The sequence below is a fragment of the Perissodus microlepis genome, chromosome 7, assembly GCF_051167445.1.
Source record: "Perissodus microlepis isolate ML-2025 ecotype Zambia chromosome 7, ASM5116744v1, whole genome shotgun sequence".
In the NCBI taxonomy this organism is placed as follows: domain Eukaryota; kingdom Metazoa; phylum Chordata; class Actinopteri; order Cichliformes; family Cichlidae; genus Perissodus; species Perissodus microlepis.
The window spans coordinates 60,869,057-60,894,337 of NC_140467.1; the positions used below are offsets into that span (position 1 = coordinate 60,869,057).

General features: G+C 41.5%; 2 protein-coding genes across 3 annotated transcripts in view; both read left to right on the top strand.

Moving 5' to 3' along the window:
- Positions 1-3,424: 3,424 nt before the first annotated feature.
- On the top strand, positions 3,425-14,579 carry rfwd3 (ring finger and WD repeat domain 3). Its single transcript, XM_084936391.1, has 13 exons — positions 3,425-3,643; positions 6,741-7,018; positions 7,099-7,364; positions 7,485-7,540; positions 8,511-8,693; positions 8,784-8,875; positions 9,951-10,065; positions 10,174-10,408; positions 10,647-10,797; positions 10,881-11,057; positions 11,173-11,387; positions 11,518-11,732; positions 13,724-14,579. Exons 2-13 carry the CDS (start codon positions 6,741-6,743, stop codon positions 13,865-13,867), a joined length of 2,127 nt encoding a protein of 708 aa, XP_084792517.1. The 5' UTR covers positions 3,425-3,643; the 3' UTR covers positions 13,868-14,579.
- Positions 14,580-18,193: 3,614 nt separating this feature from the next.
- Positions 18,194-25,281, top strand: part of glg1a (golgi glycoprotein 1a) — a 35,258-nt gene continuing 28,170 nt past the window's right edge. For both annotated transcript variants that reach the window (XM_084936392.1, XM_084936393.1), the window contains exon 1: positions 18,194-18,567. In XM_084936392.1, the coding sequence (XP_084792518.1) occupies positions 18,235-18,567 (333 nt within the window). In that variant the 5' untranslated portion in view covers positions 18,194-18,234. The remainder of the gene's footprint in view (positions 18,568-25,281) is intronic.

Sequence of the window (25,281 nt, forward strand, 5' to 3'; positions counted from 1 at the left end):
TAAATACAGAAAATATTTTGACCTTTGATAAGTTATATAACGGGACTCACAGACGAATTACTAAAAAAGTAACTTTTAGTATTACTTTTTGTGACAAAAAGCAATAGTTTTTTGTTTTTTCATGTCACGCTGATGTATTCGGAGCTGCTCAGTCCTGCGGTTTGTCAAAGCCGGGCCTTTAGGCACACAAGATTTGTAATGTGTGTTTCTGACCCAAGACACCTGCAGTCCCTTCAAACAGTAAGCATGTCTATTAATGCTCACTCTTTCTAAATATTTAGCAGCAATGATATTTTAAGCCGTGTTTAAAACTTTTATTTAGTTCACTCCTGAGTGTTTTGCATTTAATAAAGATCTTTTTAGATTTTTAGCTCGATACCAGTTTCAATCTTTGAAATAAGAAGGATACTTAAGCGTATCACCCCAGTCACCCCTCAGGCGTTCTCGTACCCGTTAGTGCATGAACTTGCATTAGGTAGCTTTAAAAAAAGGGTTGGATCATGAATCACACATTTGAGTTAGTAGGTAGAGAACTCTACTTTTCCTACCGCAGTCTGTATGTGTCATCTACAACTTTATGTACTTTATGCGCTTTCACAGTGGTCACACTATCTTGCAAATTTCTAAGACTTTGTTCAACATTGACAGTGTCTTTTAACTCAAACAGGTAGACTTCTGCCACTTCTCTGGGGTGAAGCCCTCCAAATGCAGAATCTTCTGTACTGCAGGTATAAAACGCCCATTCCAGTCTTTTTGTCAGCTATGAAAAAGTAATATTTTTCAAGTGGAGAACGGCATGAATGTTTCATTTTACACCTTACGCAAATATCTTGGTGGTGCATTGGATAATTGCCTTTAGAACGGAGTATAGGGTGAGTTTGATAAGCTCCAAAATTGCTGTGTGCAACAGGCTGTCTGTCTCGTCGTGGTGCTGAAAAGTTGGTTCCTGGGGCTGGAGATTCAAGGGACCGCAGACTTTTAGCGCTATTTGTCCAGAGTTTTGGCAACCCAGTCGAGATCCGTTGGCTCTCAGACATTGGTACAGAAGACATTACTTCTTTTTTTTTTTCCTCCAGAGAATCTTGCACTCAACCTGATGTTTTTTGTTTTGTTTTTTTTTTCAGAAATGTAGATCTATCTAGTCATCATCAGGTTTTATATCACTTGACTGTATGAGGAATATGTAGTTTCATTTAATAATGGATTCTTTGAATTGTACATAAATATGAATTTTACTCATGGCTGGTATAAATGATTTGAATGCGTATGCAGAATAAAATGTTTTTATGGATACTTTTATTAAAGCTGTACCGGGCACCAAACATAACTACCAAAAAAACAAAAACAAAACAAGTCACGGATTTATTCAAAATCTGAGTAGTTGTATGCTTTTAATCCGTTTTTTGACAATTTGACTCTGTTTCCAGAGTCTATATCACATACCATCAACTTAAAAATGACTTTCCTGGCTCTTTGAACACTCTCTAACATGGGCTATTGTTTGCAAAGACCAAAAGTTTGTCGGTGTGTGACGTGATTTCCTTTACGGAAAGACATGAAAATTAAGGAAAATACATGAAAAATACACACTCCTTGTTTTTTGACTTCTGAGTCATGACTTACATCCTGAAAGATCTATTTAAACTGTAAGGATCCAGGGAGGTTCCTCTAATTCACAGAATAGGGGCGAAAACTTCACATTCTTTTTCTTGTTGATGTAAAAACAAATGAGAATTAAAACCCTGTGTTGCCCCAGGGCTTTTGAGTCACCGAGATATTCGAAAATATTCCTTCACACACTCCCCTGCTGCCGATACTGTAGTAATACAGCGAGATTATTGTTTATCTTATTGTCATCTGTGTTTCAAAGACATTATGTTCTGATTTTATGGAGTTGCATTTTGCCCTACCCTTTCAAGAGTATTGTTAAAGTTTATAGTTATAGTATGTTTTTATAAATATATTTATAAAAGACCTGGGCTGCTTGCTGAAAAATGGGATCAGGGTTTCCCCCACACTGAGGTGTGGCTTGTAGTAAACAACAGGTTCAGCTTGATTCACATAACGGGGGTTGAAAACATTCTTTGTCTTACCGATGTAAAAGACAAAAACAATGAATACTAAGGCCCTTGATGAGCAGGGCTTTTGATGGAGTCCTTTAATGCAGTTTCATTATACACATAAGATAAGATAAAGATATTTTAAGATGTGTGGTTATCTGCAGAGACCACGTTGTAGAGCAGGGGTCCCCAATCCCAGTCCACGAGACCGGTGTCCCTGCAGGTTTTAGATCTCACCCTGGGTCAATACACCTGAATCACATGATTAGTTCAATACCAGGCTTCTGGAAAACTTCAAGACATGTTGAGAAGGTAATTTATCCATTTAAATCAGCTGTGGTGGGACACATATAAAACCTGCAGGGACACCGGCCCTTGTGGACTGGGACTGGGGACCCCTATTATAGAGTCTCACAGCAGTTGGAAAGACCTGCGAAATCTCTCCGTCCCACATCATGGGTGCTGCAGCCTGCCACTGAAGGAGCTGCTCAGTGCTGTCAGGGTCTCCTGCATGGGGATGGCTTCCAGTGTTCACATTTTGGACAGAGAAGACAGATGGTATGAAAGAGGAGTGAAAGAAGCCATCTATGTCCACTGTGAACACAATCTTTGGACAGAGATGGTGGTTTACCACACCAACTGTCTGCCATCTACAATCCAGTTTTGAGATCCCTTCCCAGGCGCCACTCACATTCTGGGCCTTTTGACCTCAGGAAATCACATGATCGGGTGGATCTAGGTTTCACAGCGGGTTTCCCCCAAAACCTTGGCTGATTGTGACCTACACCCATTTTCACACCTTGGCTCATGTGATTAGATAAACAGACCATCAGGGGGTCAATGTCTCTCTCCACCATTTGACCTTAGAACTGAAGAAGCTTCTGGGATGAGAGGTGAAACTATGTATTAGTTGCTTTTTTTCCTGAACATCAGCAGGAGACTGACTGAGAGAAATGCCTTTAGTCATCCACTTTGAGCATTCTGAACATTGAACATGGAATGTTCAAATCCATACTTTATTATTTTTGATAAATAAGTTAAAAACGATCTTCCTTTTATATTTTCATTTTGCTTTTCTTACTACATTAGTATAACCACTGAATAGCTGATTCCACACGCTGACGCACGTGTGCAGGCGAAGAAGGTGAAACTTTCCTATTACTACTTTTAAATGCAAACATTTGCCACATAATAATATAATACAGCGTTTCGTTATCTTTTGCTTTTTTATTTTCTATTTTCATTTACATTTGGAAAAGAATTTTAGGTCAGAAGGATACAATTTGATACTCTGAAATCACACATCGACGATCCTCTGTTGACCGGAAGATAATCGTCTTATTTACAAACGATCTTCGGCAGTGACGTCGCGGCAGGCTGGAGCGGGCGGAGCGGACTGGCGCCGGGAGATTCGAGCTCTGAAGGCGGGTCTGCCTGACTGCATTAAACCGCTGTGAGAAGAAGTAGTAACTCGTCAACACAGCAGCTGGACCCTCTAGATTTGCTTCTTCGACTTGCTACTGCCATGTTGTTAACTACTGTGGAAGTTGAGACCGGGATCGGCAGCTGTTAAACCCTCACAGGTAGGTAGGGTTCGCTCCTAACCGCGCCGCGACGACTACCCGAGCACAGCACAGCCAAGCTGGCTAACAGCGCTAATAACGAGCCTACTAACGTTTACTTTTCTTTTTGTGTACGTACAATAGTTACCATTACCTTTGGTTATACGCCAATATGTTTAAGCACTAAGCATAAGAGTAAATTTACATTAAAGCGTTTTTACTGAATCGCTCCACTCCAATGCTAGCTAACTTTAGCTCCGTGGTTATCAGGAGGTAAAACGGAAATCACAGAAAACAACAGGTGTTCTCTCCAGATTGTAAAACGTTGCTCTTGTGCCGATAAGTAACAGTCAATGTGAAGCTGAGTGGAGTTTGAATAGCAGTGACTGTTGGCGGTTTTCTTGCTCCGAGGCCTCGATGACCTCGGGCTTTAGTTCGGGGCTCAACCGAAGAAGGCGCCTGTGTCTCCCGGGGAGCGCAGCGAAGAGTATCCGCTGGAACGACATGGTAGACACTTTTTAGGAATGGTTTTTCAGCTGTTTGTTGATAACTGTAAGTTATCCACATTTTAGCTTAGTGATGCTTTTAAAATCAGACCTAACTCGTTTTCTAGTTAAATAATATCTAATCTAAATGCTAGAAATATGTAATGTAATTTATATTATACATAGTCATTTTGTCGAGTCTATTGGTGTTCCCTACCCTCAGTCTGCTTCCGCAGCATGCCCCATGAATGGAATCAATGGTGTTCCGATCCTCCTCATGTCCACAACCAACTTTAAGTCTTTGCCAGGTTAAGATGCAGATAGATCTTTTTGCATCACCTAAGTTTCCCACCACAGTCTTGTAGTCTTCCTCATCACTCTTTCTGTTACATCCCACTGCTGCAGAATAATCAGACAATTTCTGAAGGTGGCAGGTCTCTGTGCAGTAGCTGAAGTCTGTGGTGGAGAGGCGCTGGTCCCTGCAGGGACCAGGGCTGCTGACCACACTGTGTGTGTCCACCTCCCTCATCTTAGCTTATTGCCTAGTAGAGTTGGACAGATGGTGTTAAAGTCACTGGAGAAGTTAAAAAATATTATTTAAAAAAAAACCAAACATTTTTTTTCTTAAACTGTGCTTGTTAGCTTGTCCAGGTGGGTGTAGAGATAGTTGAGCAGGTAGAGACTGGCTGAAGGGGGTCATAAACGGGCTGATCATGGACCTGAGCGGATTTGTGCTCATAGTGCCACAGGTCTGTCTTGGGCAAAGCCACAAGGTATGTGACCTCTGTGACCTCTTCCACTGCATGGGGACCTTTTCCATATTCGGGCTTGTCCTAAAGATGCAATGGAACCACATAACTGGGTAGCGCAAGCTCTGAGGACTACTGGCCCCATCTGACTCTGCATCTGGTGAGCAGTGTGGTGACAGATGGGGGGAGGAGTTGTAAAATTCGGAAAACACAGTGAGCCTGTGAGGAGGGGTAAAAATGGGGGAGGGTTGAAGGTGTATGGGAGGAAGGCTCAGTGTGGGGAAGGAGGGAGCTGCAGCCACAGGTTTTAAGCTGTTAAAGAGCAGAATTGGTTCACAGATTTGGTTTGGCTCACTCCACTACTCTTGGGTAGCCTCTCCATTCCAGACTTCACTCATGATGTGCTGCTGGACTTTCCACTCCATATTCTTTCTGTAGTTTCCGTTGGCATGCATTTGTTTTCACTTCCCTTTGACTTGTTCATACATTCTCCCTGCTGTAGGCTATATTCTTTGTGTTAAGCAGGACATTTGTTACCCCCCCTTTCTTGTTTGGATAAAACTTGACAGTCTCTGTAGTTGAGATCTCCTCATTCCAAGTTATCACAGGCAGCCTCTGTGTGTGTTTTTTTTTTTTTTTCTTTCCTTCTTTTTTTGTGCCTCTTAGCACAAAAAGCACGTGCAAACTCCAAAACACTAACAGTTAGCTGGCCTTTGGAACTGTCTTGGTCTTCATGTGAAGCATGACCCTGATGGTAAGCGCGTCATGGACAAAAGTAAAACAGTATGTTGGATGTGCCACGCAATGCTCAATTGGTGGGAACTAGTGCGTTAGCGCAGTTTGCTTGTTAACCTGTTGACGCCGTCCAGCTCCACGCACGGGGCGATCCGTGACGGAGATTTACCGCGTTATGGTGTTAACGTCATTTTAACGAGATTAACGCTGACAGCACTAGTGGGAACACAACGAATATGACTGCACATTTACTCCGACATCATCCTAGTGCAAAGACAAGTGGAAGCAGACAAAAACAACAAGCACGCATGCTACAAACTTTACCCGAGTCATTTAGACAGCCGTTAGCACAGGATTCTCCTTATGGGGACCTGATATGTTTAATATGCTGCTGAGAGTATACCCCAGAAGAAGCGTATAGTATAGCTTTTATTTTGGAAAGAGCCATTTCTCTGTAATAAACTCTTTTTTCCAAAGATGAGTGATTTCTCGATCAGATAGATTTATTTATTTTTTTTAAATTATTTTGTTGTTTCAGCAACATTAAATTTAAAAACTGTACTTTTGAGTTAAAATATATATTTATAATTTTAATAAATGAGAAATTAAAAAGGCATGAACATCGAAAAACTGAAAGTTTGTGTTTGTGGAAGGCGCAGTTTTTGGCTTTCCTCATATTCCAAAACGTGCTTAGTTTTGAGGTGATAAAACAAATGACTTGTATTCCCTTTCTTCGCTATTACTGTCGCCCGGCATACTTTGCAAATGATATTTTTCTGCTCAACTGCTGACTGCTTAAACCCAAACCAGGACCATATGACCAACGTTGCACCGGTCTTCTTTATGCGCACCACCTCCTCCACCCCACCTATAAGCTCCATGATAGCTTGCAGCCACTGTGATGCTTTCAACCAAAACAGGCGCATCAACATGAGCTATCGCAGTACAGCGGTACAGTAAAAATCTCTACCATTGGCCAAATTCAGATAGTTTCTACTGTATACCGTTTACCCTACACTTAGCCGTTTGGACGAGTTTACACATCAGCCACGATTAGTCTGCATGTAGTTGCTGACTAAACAGAAAATAATGTAGTTTCCTGTCTTGTTTTTTTTTTGGCTTTTTGATACACATAATGCTACCCTGCAGATGGAGGCCATGGAGGTAGACTCTCCTGTGGAGCTGCAGGGGATTGGGCAGCCAGAGGGTGGCGTTGCAGCTCCTGCAGGTGATGCTGAGAACGCCAACGCTGCTCTCGTCATGTCGGACTCTGGCAGCAGCACTGAAGTAGACGACGATGATGATGATGGCAGCGCCGAGGGACAGGCGGCAGCTTATACTCCTCCAAGGCTTCCTGCCACTTGGGCGTTTAGTCAGAGGGCGGTGGGCGGGGCTACATCTACGCCGCCAATACGAAGGAGAGTCAGGTAAGCTGGACAGCACAGAAGAAACATCACATGTGCTTTGTGTGCTTCATCAAGGTGATAAACCTGTGTTTGTGGTGCAGGCAGGGCCTCAGAGTGCACTATCCGAGCCAGACTGCAGCGCCTTCTAGAGGCTTTCCAGACTTCCTGCTGCGAGCGCCAGCTGCCAGCACAGCAGAGCCAGAGTCGGGCAGCACCACTGAGATTAGTGAGTCTGAGGATGAGGCAGAGGGTGAAGAAGAGAGCACGGCTGCTGCTGCTGCAGAGCCCGTCGACCCTGTGCCACCTGCTAGGTCTGACCTCAGCGCCACTGTCCAACCTGCTCAACCACAGGAAGCCGCTACGACCAGTGAGTCTCAGCTGAATCCATTTCAAGAAATCACCCTGATTAAAGCTTTATCATAAAGCTGCAACTGGGCTTATGATACATGAAGGTAACCAATGAGCGTCCATTTTTATCTCCGTTCAGACTCCAGTGCCACGGCAGAAGCCGAGAGGGCAGAAGCTCAAGTCCAGGATGTTCAGGTAGCTTTTTTTCTTTTGTGCTTTCTTGTGCTTTTTACACATGTAAAACTTTTAAAATTGTTTTTAGGATAACTTTATTCAAAAATTCTTTGGTTGGAAAAAAAAAAATCTCAGGATAAGTATGCAGTTACTGCTGAAGAAAAGTCGCTTTCCTTATGTTTGCTGTGATGTTTGGTGTCTTCTTAAAGTGTGCTTGGGTTTACCACACACTGAGTGAGTTGGTCCTCAGTTGGTGGAGGGGCCTGGTCACCGACCATGGGGTACCAGCCCTCGCTTCATCCTCTCTTAATTGGGTTCACAAGCTCTGTGAACTTGTAGTTATCATCTGCAGTGATCTATAACCACCATGACACGGATGGATTACACTAAATTGTGTCTTTTAGCCGTTTTCCAAAGTGGTCTCACTGTCTTCATTCTAGCACCCACAAAAAACAGGGTTTCTTTATTGCGTCAAAAACAAAACAAGAAAAATATGTTTACCATCATCATTTTGTAACAAGTGTAGTCTTGTACAGTATTCCTGGACTGGAAATTGTCCTCGGACAAGACCAGCTCCGCACAACACCAAGTCACTGATGCGTTCTTTGATAAGTGTGCAGTTGGTGTTAAATTTCATTCCACAACAGTAAAGTCTTACAAATCCAACGTCTGCTTAAATATTAATAATTAATTAAATAAAGGAAGACACAATGTCAAGAATTTATGTCAAAACTATTTATGCATTATGTAGAAAATATATCAACTCAAGCCTCACGCGGGTGCTGATGCGTTTCTGTAATGCCACTTTCCACAACAAGATGGTGCAACAAGTCAGTGTAACCTTACTTTGAGCCTTTGAAACACATCGACAGGCTAAAAAGAACTCGCATTCACTGATAAAACACTGTCCCCAGTTTGTTTGTTTGTTTGTTTTGTTTTTTTTGGATATTTACAAAAACTATCATTAACTGTTGATCCTCCCTGCTTCCAGGTGTCCTCAGCAGTTCTGTCTCCCAGTGACGAGAATGAAGGTGACACCTGCACCATCTGCTTCGAAGCGTGGACGACGGCCGGCGAGCACAGACTCGCCGCTCTGCGGTGCGGTCACCTCTTCGGTTACACCTGTATCCAGCGCTGGCTGAAAGCTCAGAGCCCTTCTGCTAAATGTCCGCAGGTGAGAAGGAAGAGAAATCCCATCGACCACCGGTGGAATATTGAAGGTTAAACTATATTTGATGGTTTGTTTTTTTTGTTTTTTTTTTAGTGCAACAAGAAAGCAAAGCGTTCTGACATCGTGCTCCTGTATGCTCCAAAACTGAGAGCGCTGGACAACACGGAGCAAGAGAGCTTAAAGAAGTGAGTGATCGCCTTCTCTGCTTCAACGCACCATATCTGTAAATTAAAAGTAAATTCTATATGTATTAATATTTAAAAGGATAATGTCTTACATTGGACACTGATAGATCAAATGAAAGAATCTGTTTGTAATCTGCAAACAGGGACTCTAAAAGATCTCTAGGTAGAGTGGTCGCCCCATGATCGGAAGGTCAGGGGTTCAAATCCACTGAGCTACTCTGAGGTACCCCTGAGCAAGGTACCGTCCCTACACACTGCTCCCCGGGCGCCTGCTTAGTGGCTGCCCACTGCTTCACTGAGTGACTGGGTCAAATGCAGAGAAAGTAATTTCCCCACGGGATCAATAAAGTATACATTATTATTATTGTTATTATCTTATTGGGTCATTCCTCCACCCGACCCCCACAAAACTGGGATGCTGAACACAATGTCACGTCTGTCACTGTTATGGTTTCACTTCGGCTCACAGATTGTTCATTGAGAGATGTTGCAACAGTTTGAAAACATGAGAATTTGTGGAAAACACTCGGATTTTGACTTCTTCTCTTCCTGTATCAGCGCTGAAGTGACTGTAGTGGCCACACCTGTTGTTCAGGAGAACACTGCAGTGACTACCTGCAGGTTAGCAGCTAGCATAAACAAGCGACTGTAAGATGATGTTGCGGTGGCATGCAAAGCGAACAGTGCAGAGGGTGTACTGGATTCTTAATGGCATCAGCAGAAAAGTTGCTTTGCCATCATGTTAAAATCTAATTACAGTGACGGATCACAGAACCTGCAGCCAGCTCACAGTTGCCTGTTTGACAAGCCTGAAAATGAAACTTAGGTCACGATGACAAAGCAAAAGAATGAATCTTTCAGTTTTTTTTCTTGCACACTTTTTCCCAGTCTGCATTCACAGGCCTGCTGTCAAAATGGCAAAAATTATGAATAATTTAAACTTCAGCTGTCCTTGTTTGTGCTGTTCTTGTTAGATTTCAGTAGATCAGGATCAGTAACAATATAGTGACATGTTAGGTGGATTTAGTCTGCGGGTTGTTAGTCCCATGACTGATTCCCAACAACGTGTTTGTAGGTCTCTGGAGCAGGAGCAGTCGCTGAGGAGGAAGGCTGAACTGGAGTCGGCTCAGTACAAAATCAAACTGCAGGTCGTCACCAACAAATACGGGCAAGCACAGCAGGAGCTGCAGGTATTTCATGTGTTTTTGTTTAAACACAATCAAAGTGCGTAAGTCTCCCTCTGCTTTAGTTTAGTGAAGAATGTGATGCTAATAATCTGCCTTCTCTCCCTCGTACAGGAGCTGAGAGCCCTCATAGCCGAGACGAGCAGGAACCTCTTTTCTTCCACGTCCTCGTCCTCCTCCCATGTCCTGAGCCTGTCTCAGAGGGCGGACGGCTCCAGGTCAGCTCAGTACAGCTTCTCCAAGGCGGTGCTGGTGTCTCAGGCCGGAGGCTGCAGGGTTTTATCGTACTGTGAACCTTTGAGCTGCCTGCTGGCCTCTCAGCCGTCGCCTCACACCACGCTGGTGCCCGGTGAGACATCCTTCTTTCAACTTGACAAGTGCGATTCTTTATCGCTCACACCAGACACGAAGAACAGTTTCACCCCACATTAGTTGTGTAAATGTAGCCGCGTTAGACATGCACACATATGAGAGAAGTTCCACTAATAGATCACCCGAGTTAGCGTTTGTGTGTGTGTGTGTGTGTGTGTTTTGAATCACTCAACTTCCCCTTTTTCCTCATAGCCTTCCTCTTTTCCTCCATTCAGGGTGCGGGGTAAAGAAGGTCAGTGTGGTGAACATGAGGGCGAGTCAGTACGTTCCCATCCACAGCAAACAGATCCGAGGTCTGTCCTTCAACAGGCAGAACGACAGCCTGCTGCTGTCTGCTGCATTGGACAACACTATCAAACTGACCAGGTACGAGCACGTCAGCATCTCCAGCCTCACAGAGGGTTGAGTCGTGCGTGCCTGTGAGTTAATGTGTTGTTGTTTTGTTCCAGCCTGCTGACCAACACGGTGGTTCAGACCTATAATGCGGGTAAACCAGTGTGGAGCTGCTGCTGGTGTTTGGACAACAGTAACTACATCTACGCCGGCCTGAGCAACGGCTCTGTGCTCATCTACGACACGAGAGACACCAGCACGCACGTGCAGGAGCTCGTGCCGCTGCGCTCCAGGTACACAAAAAACATACGAAGGCAGAGCGAGTAAGACCAAAAGTTTTATTAAACCACGGTTTCACAAATTCACTTAACTTAAAAACTTTGAATTGTGGGTGTGTGATGTTTCCAGATGTCCGGTGGCGTCTCTGTGTTACGTCCCGAGGGCAGCGTCCAGCTCGTTCCCATGTGGGGGGCTCCTTGCTGGCTCTCTGGAGGGCGGGTGTTTCTGGGAGCAGGTGAACGAGGCCACCTACAGGCCCCACGTCCTGCCCCTGGAGACCTCTGGCTGCACCGACATCCAGGTGGAGACGGAGAGTCGACACTGTCTCGTCACCTATAGGCCCGGTAAGACCCTGACCCCTCAGTTCCTGATAGAACACCACGGAGTGTAGGTAAAAGATGGAGGCGGTGTCACGTGATCTAAACTTTTCACCCTCTCATGGCACCTTTTGAGTAACCATCGTCTGTCCTGCAGGACGCTCCAATCCGTCTCTGCGCTGTGTCCTCATGGCGCTGACTCGAACCCCTCAGCAGGAGTCGAGTGAGCTGCCCAGCTGTTCCTGCGAGCCGGTGCAGACGTTCAATGCCGGCTCGTCCTGCAAACTGCTCACCAAGAACGCCGTCTTCAGGAGTCCGGACGGAGGCGGGACGCTGGTCTGCGCCGGGGACGAGGCCTCCAACTCCACTATGGTCAGTCCTTTTACATTTGTCTGTTATTTGAAAGAGCAAATTATTATTTTATATTTTGATAAATGATCAGCTTTTATTTTAATGAATTTAGTATTTTTTATTCATATTTGTTTTATATAAAATATTTGTGGTTTGCTTCGTTAAATTATTTTTGCATTCTAAATTAATTGAAATGTATAAATCTAAATACCATATCATTTTTGTTGTTTTTGTGTAATTTCAATTATTTTAAATAAAATTTAATAATTTAATAATTACATGTATTAAATGATGTATTAAAATAAATAAATGTATTAATTAAATGTATTAAAGAAATATATTCAATGATTTTATTTATTAAATGTAATAATTATTCAATTCCCAATTACATTTTGTAATATTTAGTAACATCAAGTGTCCGAGAGTTTATGTTCTTTAACCCTTTAAAACCGGTCGGAGCGGGCATGCTCCGTTTTGCGCAACTACTTTTAAATCCTTGTAGAACTGCAACCACGTAAGCTAGTGCAATAATTTTTTTTGCATATGAAACCGGAAGAGTTGTACTTACATCTTATGCCATCAGCTTGTCCCAGGTCACGGTTTCCTTCCACATATGGCTTTGCAAAAACTGCATAAAAAGCACTTGCAGCAACAAAAACATAATATTCCAGAAACACGCTTTGCTGATCCGATCAGCTGTTCATAACACTTCCTACGTTGGAATAGACGTCAGCGTGAACTATTGCATGTCCGCCATGACCTGCCCGAAACCGGAAGTGACGTCATTTTCACGGAAATGTAGTTTTTTACCATCAGGGCCTTGCGAGCCTACACTGGTGTTTTTAAAAGTTATGTTTGAGTTTATGACTTTCTGTGTCGTTTCTGGGATGCTTAGGACTCATATTGCACTGCTGGAAATAGTTTATTTTGATGCATATGCTGCTTTTTTGCAAATTTGCATTATAATATTTATTTTCGTTTTTCCTGCAGTATATAAAAATTGGTGTATTTCAAAAATAAAACTATGAAGACACTTAAAATAAATTTCCTGTGGTGGGAAACTATTTTGTGCAACTTTTTTGTATTTACAGTTTTGAGGGATAAACCTCTTAAATTTCTCTAACTAGAAATATATATGTTAAAAAAACAAAACAAAAACGATTTTCAATTTCTTTGTAGTTTATTGCACTTTTTTTGCAATTTATGTAATTGCTATGCACTTAATGCATACATATTATTAAAATTTGGGCTGTAATGGTTGTATTGATGTATAGCAACTTGAAATGCTCCCAAAAATGGCACTACAACATGTAAAAATATAATATAAGCTCTGGCGGACTTGGTTCTATGGTAGGTCTTAAAGGGTTAAATATTCCTTAAAAATTAAGGAAAATCAGTGATTCTCTTTTAACCCAGATTTTTTTTTTGATTGAATAATTTTTAAATTTTTATTTTTATGAAATATTACCCCAAATTCTTTTTAATTGTGCTCGTATTTTGAGCACAGTTATTTTAATTGCTTGGTAAAGGTGTGCAAACTGTGGGTGTTCACAACAACCTGCTAAGAACTAAAGAAATCACAAAGGAGGTTTTTGGTGCAACGCCTTCTTTAGATCCCATTTCACCTCCACAGGCCGGAGGTTGCCACAGGGTCTCTGACTGACACTGAGGCCTTAGCTAATCACTCACTCACTTAACACCTTACTTATGTGCTTGCATATTTAGTTACTGACCTACTTACGCAATTAATTATTTACTGAATGACTCACGGTCACACTTACTGAGACTTGCTTATTTGATAGTTTAGATAATTTTGTTTCTTGAATGTTTCTTTTTAAAATTATATATGATCATTTCTGATGAGTCAGTTTCCAGTTTTGACTTTGCCAAAGGTGTTCTGATGTTGTCTTTAGATTTTGAAATTGTATTAATATTCTTATTTTTTCTTGAATATTAAGCTTGAAGCTTTCCTTCTGTCTGATTTGTCATCTCGTTCTCCTTTTCCTCCTCAGGTGTGGGACGCCAGCAGCGGCGGTCTGCGCCAGAAGCTTCCGGCTGACCTCCCGGTGCTGGACATCAGCCCGTTTTCTGTGAACGGCGAGCACTTTTTGGCATCGCTTACGGAGAAAATGCTGAAGCTCTACAAGTGGGAGTGAAGTGGGAGGAGTGGGTGAACGCGACAAGAGCAGAAAACCAAGAGACAAACCTCAGTCCCACGAGGAGAGGACGCCGTCTGTGAGGAACTGTGGGAAATTTAATGCTGCTAAACTTTTACCTGTGCGTTTACACCGCTGAACAGGTTACTGCGAGTGATCGGACTGAGGAAGCGTTTCACACTCATCGCTTCTTCTTTTTGAAGTGATTCAAATTACGCAGGCGGATCATTTCTGTTCACCATATGAGTGTGATTTCAGAAGCCAAAGATCAGATTAATAATGTCTGTGTGTGAAAGAAAACATGAATGTAGCCCAAACTCGTCTATCTTTGTCATGAAAGTGAGTTCGGTTAGTTCAAGCAGGACTTTCCAACACCTGATGCTAAATTTATCAGATTTTCAGAGTTTCCCCAAAAATTCAACATAAGCCCCCCTTTTCTTTTTCATGTCCGCCTTTTAAAAATTTCAGGTTTTCATTTCTGTCAAACTCTGTCCATCTCTGTGGCTCGTTATCGGAGTCAGATTTTATTTAGCCCTCTGACGCGGATCACAAAGTGCCAAAGTAATCTGCTGTCGTTTAAAAGTTTACTTTCTTTGTCTTTTTAAAGGAAGTTGTATATATGTATATTTGCTACCAGTTGTTTGTGTACGCCTTCAAAAGTTAATAATAAAAATGTGTTATTTTTAAATAAAGTCAAAATGTTGGATTTAAACTGCTGTGTAATTTATTTTTTAACGTGTGTTCGTATGTAGTATTTTTATTTATTTTTTTCCCCCCAGATAATCTCAAGGGATTATCAGCTGTAGAAAAATTTCTTCTCCATTGGATTATCAGAGAACAGATCAGCTAAAATTATGATCTAGACTGATTTATGCTGAGGATCAAAGATGGATGCTGAATAGAAACTAGATTTAGTTTCAGATTGTGAGACTTTGAGTGTAAAATTGACCGGGAACGACCCTGTGAATAGGTGTTGGTAGTTTCTACTGTTTCCCTGCTCTTTGACATTCGGTCTCTCATCGTGACTATGGCGCTTACGATGGAGACTGACCACCAGATCAGTTGTTAGAGCCTCCTACATGAGATGAATGTGCTGACTAGAACTCTGTGGCCTGTCACTGTGGTGGTTCTAGACTGTGATGGTTCAGTCTAGAAACTTTCAGTTTTTCTACCAGCTGAGCAAATCAGCTAGATGCTGCGTTCATGGACTGCTCGTACATCTTATCTTCTTAAAAGCTTTTTGTTGGAAATAAAAAAAACTCCGACAAACGCTCCTCTTTTAAGGGATTTTTCTTTCTGTTTTTATTGTTTAAAAAAAAATTGGGCACTTCAAAACTATGACAATATACATAATTTGTCAGTTTTGAACCAAAAGTCTTGCGAACTGTAAAAAACTGGCTACATATAACCAGTGTTGGGACTAACCATTATTAAGTAATGTGTTACAGTAACTACCTTATTATTGTGGTAATGAGCATGGTAACTAGTTATTATGCCAAAATCAGGAACGCATTAGTCGTTACTGGGATTACCACGATAGTCACCACACGTTACTTCGTGTGGTGACTGACTATCGCGGAGCTTCCACAGATTCAGTAACATTAGCAAGTGGTGGAGGAGGGAAAGGGGAGGCAAGAGGAGAACCGCCGGTCCAAGTGTGAACTGAACTTCAGGTAAGAAGTTATGACCTGCAGTCTATCTGGGTCAGATATAAACCAAGTTTAGGTGGAGTTTATTTTCATTATGATCAGCAATGATCAGCTGATCAGCTTTTCTCTCTTGTTTGTTTATCTCCAACTTTGCCCCAGAAAGAAGAAACCAGCCAATGTCACGCTAAACAACAGCAGCACTAAGCTTGATCAACTGTTGTTAGAATTTATTTAATATTACTTTCTAGTATCAGCTGATGTTTGCTGGAGCCACAGCTGTAAAAGCTGCTGGTCATGATGTCGGTTTGGTTATGTGGTGAGAGGGAAACATGAAGATGAAACCAGGAGATGTCCTTACTGAATCATCAGAGCTGAACAGGTGATGGAGAAACAGGTTTACCTTTTAGGTGACATGAATGAGTTGAAGGGAAGTTATGAACTGTTTCTGAGAGACAAATAACACCAGGATCCTTTTCTAAGTAGCTGACAGCTGGTAACTCTGCAGGGGCGGGTCTAGCAAAGTTTTGCCAGGGGGCCAGGTAGGGCATTAACAGGGAGAGGGGGGCACAAAGAAATACTTTTCTTTCTTATTCTCATTTAAAATATCTAGCTTTTAAAAAATAATTATCTGAATCTTACAACAAACGATTGATAGATTGATACATATATACCATCAGAACAGTGAACATCACTGTCACAACAGTGTTTGTTTTCATTCAAAGGCTTTATGATTTTTCCTATAATGGTCAAAGGCCGATTTTTTGTCCCAGTCCAGCCCTGTAAGCAGCTCATCTGCAGTCTGGTGTTACCTACATCTTCCTATTCGGAAGGCAGAATTTCCGAGTTCTGAGTACAATCGAAAGCACCACGACTGCAGTTTTTGTGTTGGATGTAAAAAGCGCACACGAGGCTGTGACGTAGGCTAGAATCATGGCGGTGGTCAATGACGGTCCAGGCGTGGGATTTCTCTCCTGGAAATATACACATTATTTTTTCCTTTCTATTGGTAGGTGGCACAGTGCACTTGTGGCAAGTAAGCAAGCTAGAAGACTGGCAAAGTTATGGAAGCAACACATTAACAAGAGAATTCTGAGTAAAACCAAACTTACTTTTCCTAGTAACTAGTTACTTTGAAAGTAACGAGTAACTGAGTTACTTTTGATAGAAGTAACTAGTAATGTAACTAAGTTACTAATTTAAAGTAACTTACCCAACACTGAAGAAAGTACACTGAACTACACCTACATTCTGCTTCAGACATTTATCAACCACAAGACGAGACCACATCATTCCTGTTTAAAGTAGTGCTTTCAGTCATCCTAAACCCACGCTCATTTATCTGTGACTTATTGATTTACAGAGATTGCACAGACAGTAAGAACGGCATGCAACATCATTTCAATGCAAGTTTGACTACTGTTTGTCTTTGTGTTATTCCTAAAATCTTAACTTTCTTATTAAAAAAATATCCTGTCTGAACTCAGAGCTTGATTGATCCTGCGTGGCACATCACTTAAGTTTAAGTGGTTTCTTGTGTGCAGTACCACAGCTTTGGACACAGCTTATAATTTTTGCATGTTTTCAGCTGTTATTAAAGGTGCATGTAATAAGAAAACAACATTTAAAAAAAACAACCTCTGCGACTAGCATTTTACTAGAAATTCCTACTCTAATTATTTAATTATTCTTTAATTATTTTTGAATTACCGACTTAAGCTTATCATTTCTAATTAGTTAATGTTTTATGTGTTTACCTTAAAGGAAACCGCAGAGTCGCTGTGTCGCGCTATCCTTAGCACAGGGATAGGGTAAAATGGAGGCAGATGATCGTATATGGTGACCCTTAAACGGAGCCGCTAAAAGAAGAGTTCTGTTAATAAAGAGATCCACCATACCACTCCTGAGGGCTGGAAATGCCGAGCTGATGATATTTGAGAAACACTGAGGTTTTGTTTCTGTTTCAATGCACACTTCGAAAAGTCTGCCATGAAAATACCAATTACAATTATTTATTTCCATAACATCCACTATAACACTTTCATTTTAAGACATGAATCAGTTGAAAGTGCTCCAAACTTACCATTACATGTGTGTTTCACGTTCACACGTGACTGAGACAGTCGTGTTGTGTTCTTTCCTGAAATAAAAAGCATCCCCTGAAAACAGCCTGGATCCATCTCCGTTCTCAGGCTGATACTCTGCACGTCACAACATTAGTAACACCCGGCTTTAAAGTCACGCATATGAATTTGAAATCAAATAAGTTATTGTGAGCTTAACAAATGCAGCAGTCTTGTGACTGAAAGGTCTTTAATCATAACATACTTCCAGGCAGAGGAAACATGACCAAATGTGCAGCTTTAATCCGGACTGGGAGGTGTAAACAGATCTCACCAATTAAACTGGAACAGTAGTAACTGAACTGCTCTGAACCACACTGTATGATGTTAGACATCAAGTTTTCACACAGTGTTCACGGGTTTTAATTTAACTAATTAACTTTATAAAAGGTTAAACTTTACACTAAACGAATATGATAAAGAATGCCGGGAAGAGACATTTCCATGGGTGGATGACTCACAGCATGAACACACGAGGACTTATTAAATATTTATGAACTATTCACTAGAAGAAAACAATCTGTCTGGAACTTTATCCTCAGTTCCCATATTTCCGACAGCTCCTGAAAGCAACAGCAGGCTGACTGGCTCTGTGAAGATGGCGGACTGCATACGTGTTCCTCTGCTCCTGCTCTTGATGTGCATCTTGTTGTTTGTACATCCGATTCAAGCTCAAAACAAAGCTATTTCCAAACTTATTGCCGGTGTCGATAAAATGCAGAACCCAGTCGGAGGTCTGGGGCTCGCGGCGGGGAACCCTGGAGTCGATGAGAGGAACCAAGGCGCCGGGGCCTCGCTGTCTCGGAGGCGCTCTACCGGCTGGAAGTTGGCTGAGGAGGCGGTGTGCAGAGACGACCTGACCCGGCTTTGCCCCAAACACTCCTGGAACAACAACCTGGCGGTGTTGGAGTGTCTCCAGGACAGGAAAGAGGTATATTCGCGGGAATAGTAGCTTTAATCCTGGAGAAAGAGGCAGGGTGTGCCTGCAGAACGAGCTAAAGCTAGCTGCTAGCAACCAGACAACGTCACGCCAAACGCCAGGCAAAATTACAGCAATTTGTGATTTTTTGTATCGTTTTTAATGTAACACCCAGTGCATGAGAGGACTCGAAACATTTTCATAGTCGTTGAAGTTTCGTTTTCAATTCGGCGTGCTACAGTGCCAGGAATGCAAGGAACTGTGTCTCAACTGAATGCTTCAAATTGGAATAGTGAGACGTGGATAAGAAAAAAAGAAACTGGTTACCATTTAAATAAAAGTTGGACTATTAACAGGCCGAATTTATCTGAATATATTACCGACACAGATTAACTATAAACTTGGATCAGAGTACCTATAGGGATTTAATATTGGGCTAAAACTGGTGGATTGTTGGTGCTCTACGGAGTAGTTAAAACACCACGTATGTTTCGGATTAGCTAGCGGTTAAATGTCAAATTATCAAAGAAAAATGCTTCTTTGCTGGTATAACAGTCCGCAGAAACCCAGCGGCACTCTGGCGTGGACAGATGGGTAACCGGGTAACTTTTTAAACCGAGTGACTTTACATTAAAGCTGTTAACTGTTCGGCAGCAGTTGTCGCTAGCTCTGGTAGCCTTGGCGAGATGCTAACCCAGATAACGTTACCAAACCTGCTGCTGGGTGATTTTAAGCTTTTTGACTTTTAATTTCAGACCCCAATGGTGATTGATAGGGGTGTTGTCCACCTAGTGTGCGGTTGTTATGTGTTAAAGATCGATGTGAGACAGACTGAAGTGTTAGGACTTTGTCTGATGGTTTTCCCCCTGGGGAAGGCTGTTGGTGGCCTCTCTGTGCAGCCCCGTTATTCTCTGTGGTTTTGGGGTTGTGAGTGTTGACTTGGCGCTGTTAAAGGTACATTTTGTAATTACCCCCTGGAAATGTGATTTCAGCTTTGACCACAAGAGGCAGCGTTTTATGTTGGGATGTTCTTAGATGTGCACCAATCTAAGAATAAACGTTTTTTGTTTTTTTGTTGTTGTTTTTTTTATAGTAAAAGTCATTTAAATCTAACCTTCGTACTCTTGCAGTAGCAGAGGAAGCTTGTGCTGAAAAGGAACCCAAAAATGCTTTACAGTACAGTGAGATATTAAATTGTGATGTTATCTTTAGTTCTAATAGAAATAAAAAGTATATGTATTTTTATATATGTGTATCAATATGAAGATAACAAAACAGTTAATAAAATTCTGTAAGAAAGGTTTTCTTTTAGATTATCACAGTGGCTGGAATTATGTACATCTGATGACTTTAATGACTGGCCTGGTTAAACAGGGAAGGTACCTGGTTTGACTAGCTGCATTGATGTCTAATCAGAGCAACACATTGACATTATGGATAGACTGTAGGATGATAGTTTTAGTAAAATTAGGATAAATAATAAATCTCCTCATCTTTGGTCTTTGAGAAAATGTGGGCATCTTACCACGGCTGTTTATGTCCTGCAAATAAATCCCTCGTTCATTCTGAGAGGAAGCTGTATGCCTTTATAAAACAATATGTAGAAAAAAAGTAATGAGCTTTTTAACTTTATAATGCATTTTCACTTTCCAGGCAGTTGTTGGCTCTGATTGTACATAATTTAAAGCATTTTACAAAAGGGACATAAGAACTATTCATTACAGTGGACATGCTGCAGCTGGAAAGCACGAGGCCCTAATTTGCGAACCTATTCACCTATGAAATTAACTTAACTGGAGATCTACCAATACATTCTTTTCAAGTCCAGTTAAAAATATGGATATCTTGCCTTTGTGTACCTTGTCATACTGAGTACCAGACACCCTTCAGAGGAAACTCATTTCAGCTGCTTGTGTCCTCTGTCTCATCCTTTTAGTCTTTACCCACAGCTCGTGGCCGTAGAGAGTAGGAAGATAATCAGTAAATCCAGAGCTTTGCCTTCACAAAGATATTTGTTCCTCTGCATGGAGCCTGACTGTGTACACCACTGTAAAAAATGAAGCATCTGAGAATACGCATTTATTTTTATTAGTAGAATGGTAAATAGCACAGCTCTCGGGTCTCTTTTCAGCTCAGTGTGAGAGCCTCTCACTGTCCTTGTTTCCTTTCCTTGTATCCTCATGCATTGATCAGTGCATGAGCACATTATTATAGTCGTGCTGGAAAAGTACCAGCCTGAACAAATGGAAAAGCTACATGAACATGTGGAAATTTAGATGTAAAACACAACTCCAGGTCAAAGTACATGAGTTTAAAGCATCTAATACTGAAAAGCGTGTTTGTGTGTGTTTGTCTTTTGGATAATGCCAAGCAAAGACCACAGTCCAAGTATCACTATTTGTTTATGTTACCACCCACATTTTGATTTCTGAAGGACATTAATGCAGAAACATTTACCTCACAAATATCACTTTTTTATCATTGCTGTCACAAATCCCCCCCAAATAATTAGATAATAAAAAAGTATAAAAATAACAACAACATAGAATTGATTTGAATCGACTGGTCTGTTGTTGTGATGCTCAGTCGAGCTTCAGTCGAGCTTTTTGAGCTGGGATCAGATTGATGTCAGATATAAATAAATGTTGGATTGGTTAAATATTCATTCAGGGGGAGATTTCAGGCCGGAGGAGGTAAGAGGTGGAGAAGGTGAACCGTGGATGAAGGAGAGTGGCCGTAGGTCTGATGCAATTGGAGGCAGAGGTCGGACGGCTCGACAAACATGAAATGTGTTGGAGCTGTGTGGTCAGTTTGAAAATGTAGGTGCTGCCCTGTTCAGTCTGTTTGTCCTTCTTTATTTTAGTGCAGCTAAAGCGACATCCTAATTAAACTTTCCCTAATACTCATCTTCTGTAATAATGAAGTTATTTACAGTTGGGTCTGTAATTTTTGGGCACATTTGACACATTTTTTGTAAAGCAAGCAATCAAAATGTGATTACATTGTGATTATATATTATATTGAACGTTTTACAGTCTCTAATGAGTCTGAATCATTTATAAAACTCATAAAACCTCTAAAATTGCCTCTTAAATGTTCATTATTTTTAGAAATCTTACTGGTTATCATAAAAATTATATGCACATTAAAAATATCTTTAATAAATGAGATCTTTAGCTTTGCTGCCAGTGGTGCAGCAGAGGGTTTAAACTTAATCAGGTTGATGTAGTTGAACTACTTCAGATTGATTTGGGAGACTGTTAGCACCGAGTCACGTTCATGGTCGCTTTTATTCATCTTCATCCAGATGTTTTCCAGAGAGAGTTGTTTTAAGGAATGTGTACTTCAGCTGCTTTGTTTAAGCTCATTCGACAGCTCCTTATGAGAGACCTGCTGGTGTGGCAGCTTCTGGCTGCTCGCTCTCTCAGTTAAGCTCATTAGCTGTTTGTCTTCAGCAGATCTGCAGCAGACAGAGGCCTCTCTCTGTACGCCACAACAGCAGCTTAGAGCAGCTAAGACGGGTCCTCTCGCTGTGCCCATTATCTGCTTACTCACAATCACAAGACTGCGCCCTCTCGGCTGGTAAAAGTCATCCTGAAATCCTTTGTTTGTAGCCTGCTTGTGAAAAATGTAGGGCAGTGAGCTGCTTATAGGTAGATTTTTAAGTGGACAGGATTTGGGAGATGGTAAAAAATGAATTTATGAAGGCGTTTTAATATTGAGTGTCAGTACCGATGGTGTGCATTCACCCAGAAGGCTGCGGTATTGTTGTCTTCTTGTTACTCATGTTCATCTACTGTTAAGGCCATTTACATGTAAAAATGTTCCAGTTCTAGCTTCTCTAAAGGGCTGCTTTTCACTGCAAATAATCTCTTTTGGGGTTTTAGACCCTGGGCATAAATTACCCCATCGCCAGGTTAGTAATTGTTTCTGGTCATTTTTCAAGAACAAAATGTGAAAAATTCAGAGTTGAACCTTTTACTCCTGTTTATCTTTTGGCTTTTGACTCTTTTCTGACAGAACAAAATGTCAGATTGCTCCTCGTTTCGAAATAATAAAAGAATCAAAAATTTTATGGATAGCACTTTCTTAACGTTTTCAGACAGAAATTTAAAAGTATGTTAAGAAATACCAGAAATTTTAAAACGTGTTTAAAAATAAGTAAAAAGAGAAGAGATGAGAACGACACGAGAAGTGAGGAAGGAATGAAAACGAGCCCTCGCTGTTCTAAATGGCGGCAGGTTGATATTTTCTGTCTCGGCGCCATCTGCAGCGATTTCCGGAGGATTTTATTTAATGTGCATCAAGACCTTTCCATTCCTTTTTAATGTCACTGAGAACAGTGTTTAAGGTCATGACTTAAATTAATATGATAGATGAAACAGTTTGTGTGTGTAGCGGGTGGAAAAAGACAAACTCGCGCAGTCAGAGGATTTGATGCTTGTTTGATCTCAGCTGAAGTCTTTTGTTTTGTTTGCTCTGACTTCCTGTGAATGTTAATACCCATCTTTGCTTGGAATAATTTCTTTGTGCATCTGGACCAGCTGATTGGTTCTTCACTTCTTCTGTTTTGGAGTGGGTGGGGGTTGTTTTTGTCAAATTAATGCTCAGAACTCCATCTGTGGGCTAAGACAGTTTATGGAGGTTTACTTGTGTAGAAAATGTTATTTTTAGGCCTAAATTTCCCCACTGTTGCTGTACAAGATGTTTGATTCACTGCAAAATATGAAGCTTGTTGGGCCTTACATGTGTACTACTGCAGTATTTTTGCAGTTTAACAGGGAAAAGGGAGAAAATCATTAAGTGATTGACCTAAGTTTCAGAGATTAAAAAAGTAAGCATAAAGACATAAAATACTGCAGGCTTTGGGACATTAACACAGTACTATCATGAAAAATCAGTGAGTGCTACCCGTCCCCCTTGGAATCAGAAGCAAAATGCAAAATTTTACCTTCACAGTATTTGGTGCCGTTTATTTGTTTCTATCATGTTTGAACACTCATAGCTTCATAAGGACAGGAGGTATCTACATGAGATTTTCAGGGCTGAAAAACAAATTTAATCTCTTTAAAAACCGCAAACAAATCAGTTTTGGTTCAGCACAGTTTGTGCTGTAAATATGAGGGCATACCAAGGGTCCACCCTCTTTGGTCAGCTGGGATATTGTGATAGACTTTGGGTTTCCCAGTCATTTCTTGCAGGGATATTTTTGTCCCATTCTCACTCCGCTGAGCGGACAAAGCAAATGACAGGAGGGGAAGTCGGCCTCCCGAACCCTCAGTGAGTCTCAGTTCTGCTGTTTTCACGCTATGAGATGAACGCAGTCAGAACGAGCTTTTTTGGGGGCGGTGACAGCGGTGGAGGGGGGTTCTGATATCTTGCCTCTCTACGCCCACTGTGCATGCCCTGTAGCCTGCCCACATCATGTGTATAAGGCCCAGCTGGCACTCTGCAGGTGTGAGAGTGAGATTGAGAGCTGCTTTTAGACTCGGTGCATTTTTGTGTCTCCGTCCTGCCCACTGTCAGGGCTGCTGCTGGTGGTTGTGGTTTTGTGTACGTGGTGCAGAGGGAGTCCAGAGGGCGGAGGCCCCAGAGAGCGAAGGCTCTGCTCCGGCCTGTCCGCTGAGCCTCGTCTTGTTCCTCCGCCCAGCTCCATAATTACTAATTAGCACATTAAGGCTGCAGGAACTGTGTTTACAACTGGATTGCTGTGTTTGATGAGTTGGCAAAGATCAGAAGCTCCACAGAATCCAATCAGTGCATTTTTGAATTTATTAATTTAAAAAAAACAACATTATTGTCAGGATTAGATTTTATTAGCAGTGATGCAAACACTGTACTACAGAGCTGTCCACTTTTCTATCCTCACATCAGAGAGAAGTTTTTGTTTCTTTCCATAAAATCTAATTTATAGAACTGTTACAATATTTCCCCCTTTAATAATCTTTGAACCATTCATCTTCCATACTGACATATCATTTAAACAACGGTAAAACACTTGCGTCTTTAACCCGGCTGTGGTGGCACAACACAAGTAAATAAAGCAAATAAAGCAGTGATACCTCAGCATCTCTGAAACTGAATTACCGCCTCTGTGCAGCTACTTTAATCTGATCTTTGATTATCCTAAACGAAGCGTGCAGGTATTTACTTTGTGTGAACGCTACGTTATAAATACTGAGAAGGTACTCAACTGGCAGATACAACAACGTCGTCAGCTTGACATCAAAGTTAGAGCCAGTACTCCTCCATATTAAAGCTAGTTGGTGTTTCGGGGTCTGACTCGGGTATCTCCCAGGTGTGTTTCTGGCATATTCTACTGAGAGGAGGCTCCAGGGTGGATCCAGGACATGCTGGTGAGATTACATCTCTTGCCTGGTTTGGGAACACCTTGTCCTCCACCTAGAATAGCTGGAGATAAATGGCTGAGGTAGCTGTGGGTGTGTCTGCATGGACCTGGATATGCAGCCGAAGATGGAATGTCGATTTAATATCAATAAGTAGAAAAATGCTGAATATTGGCCCCAATAATTGGCCTAACAGTACCACTAGCTTTATCTGATTTAGATATCCATTTACTTCCAGGGTTTTATAATGCAACACAAATAAAAAGCAGACTAATGGAATAAAGTTCACCGATGTTCTTGGAGCTGGTCTGTAATTGGACCTGTCGGAGTGGCAAATAAAGCAGTGATACCTCAGCATCTCTGAAACTGAATTACCGCC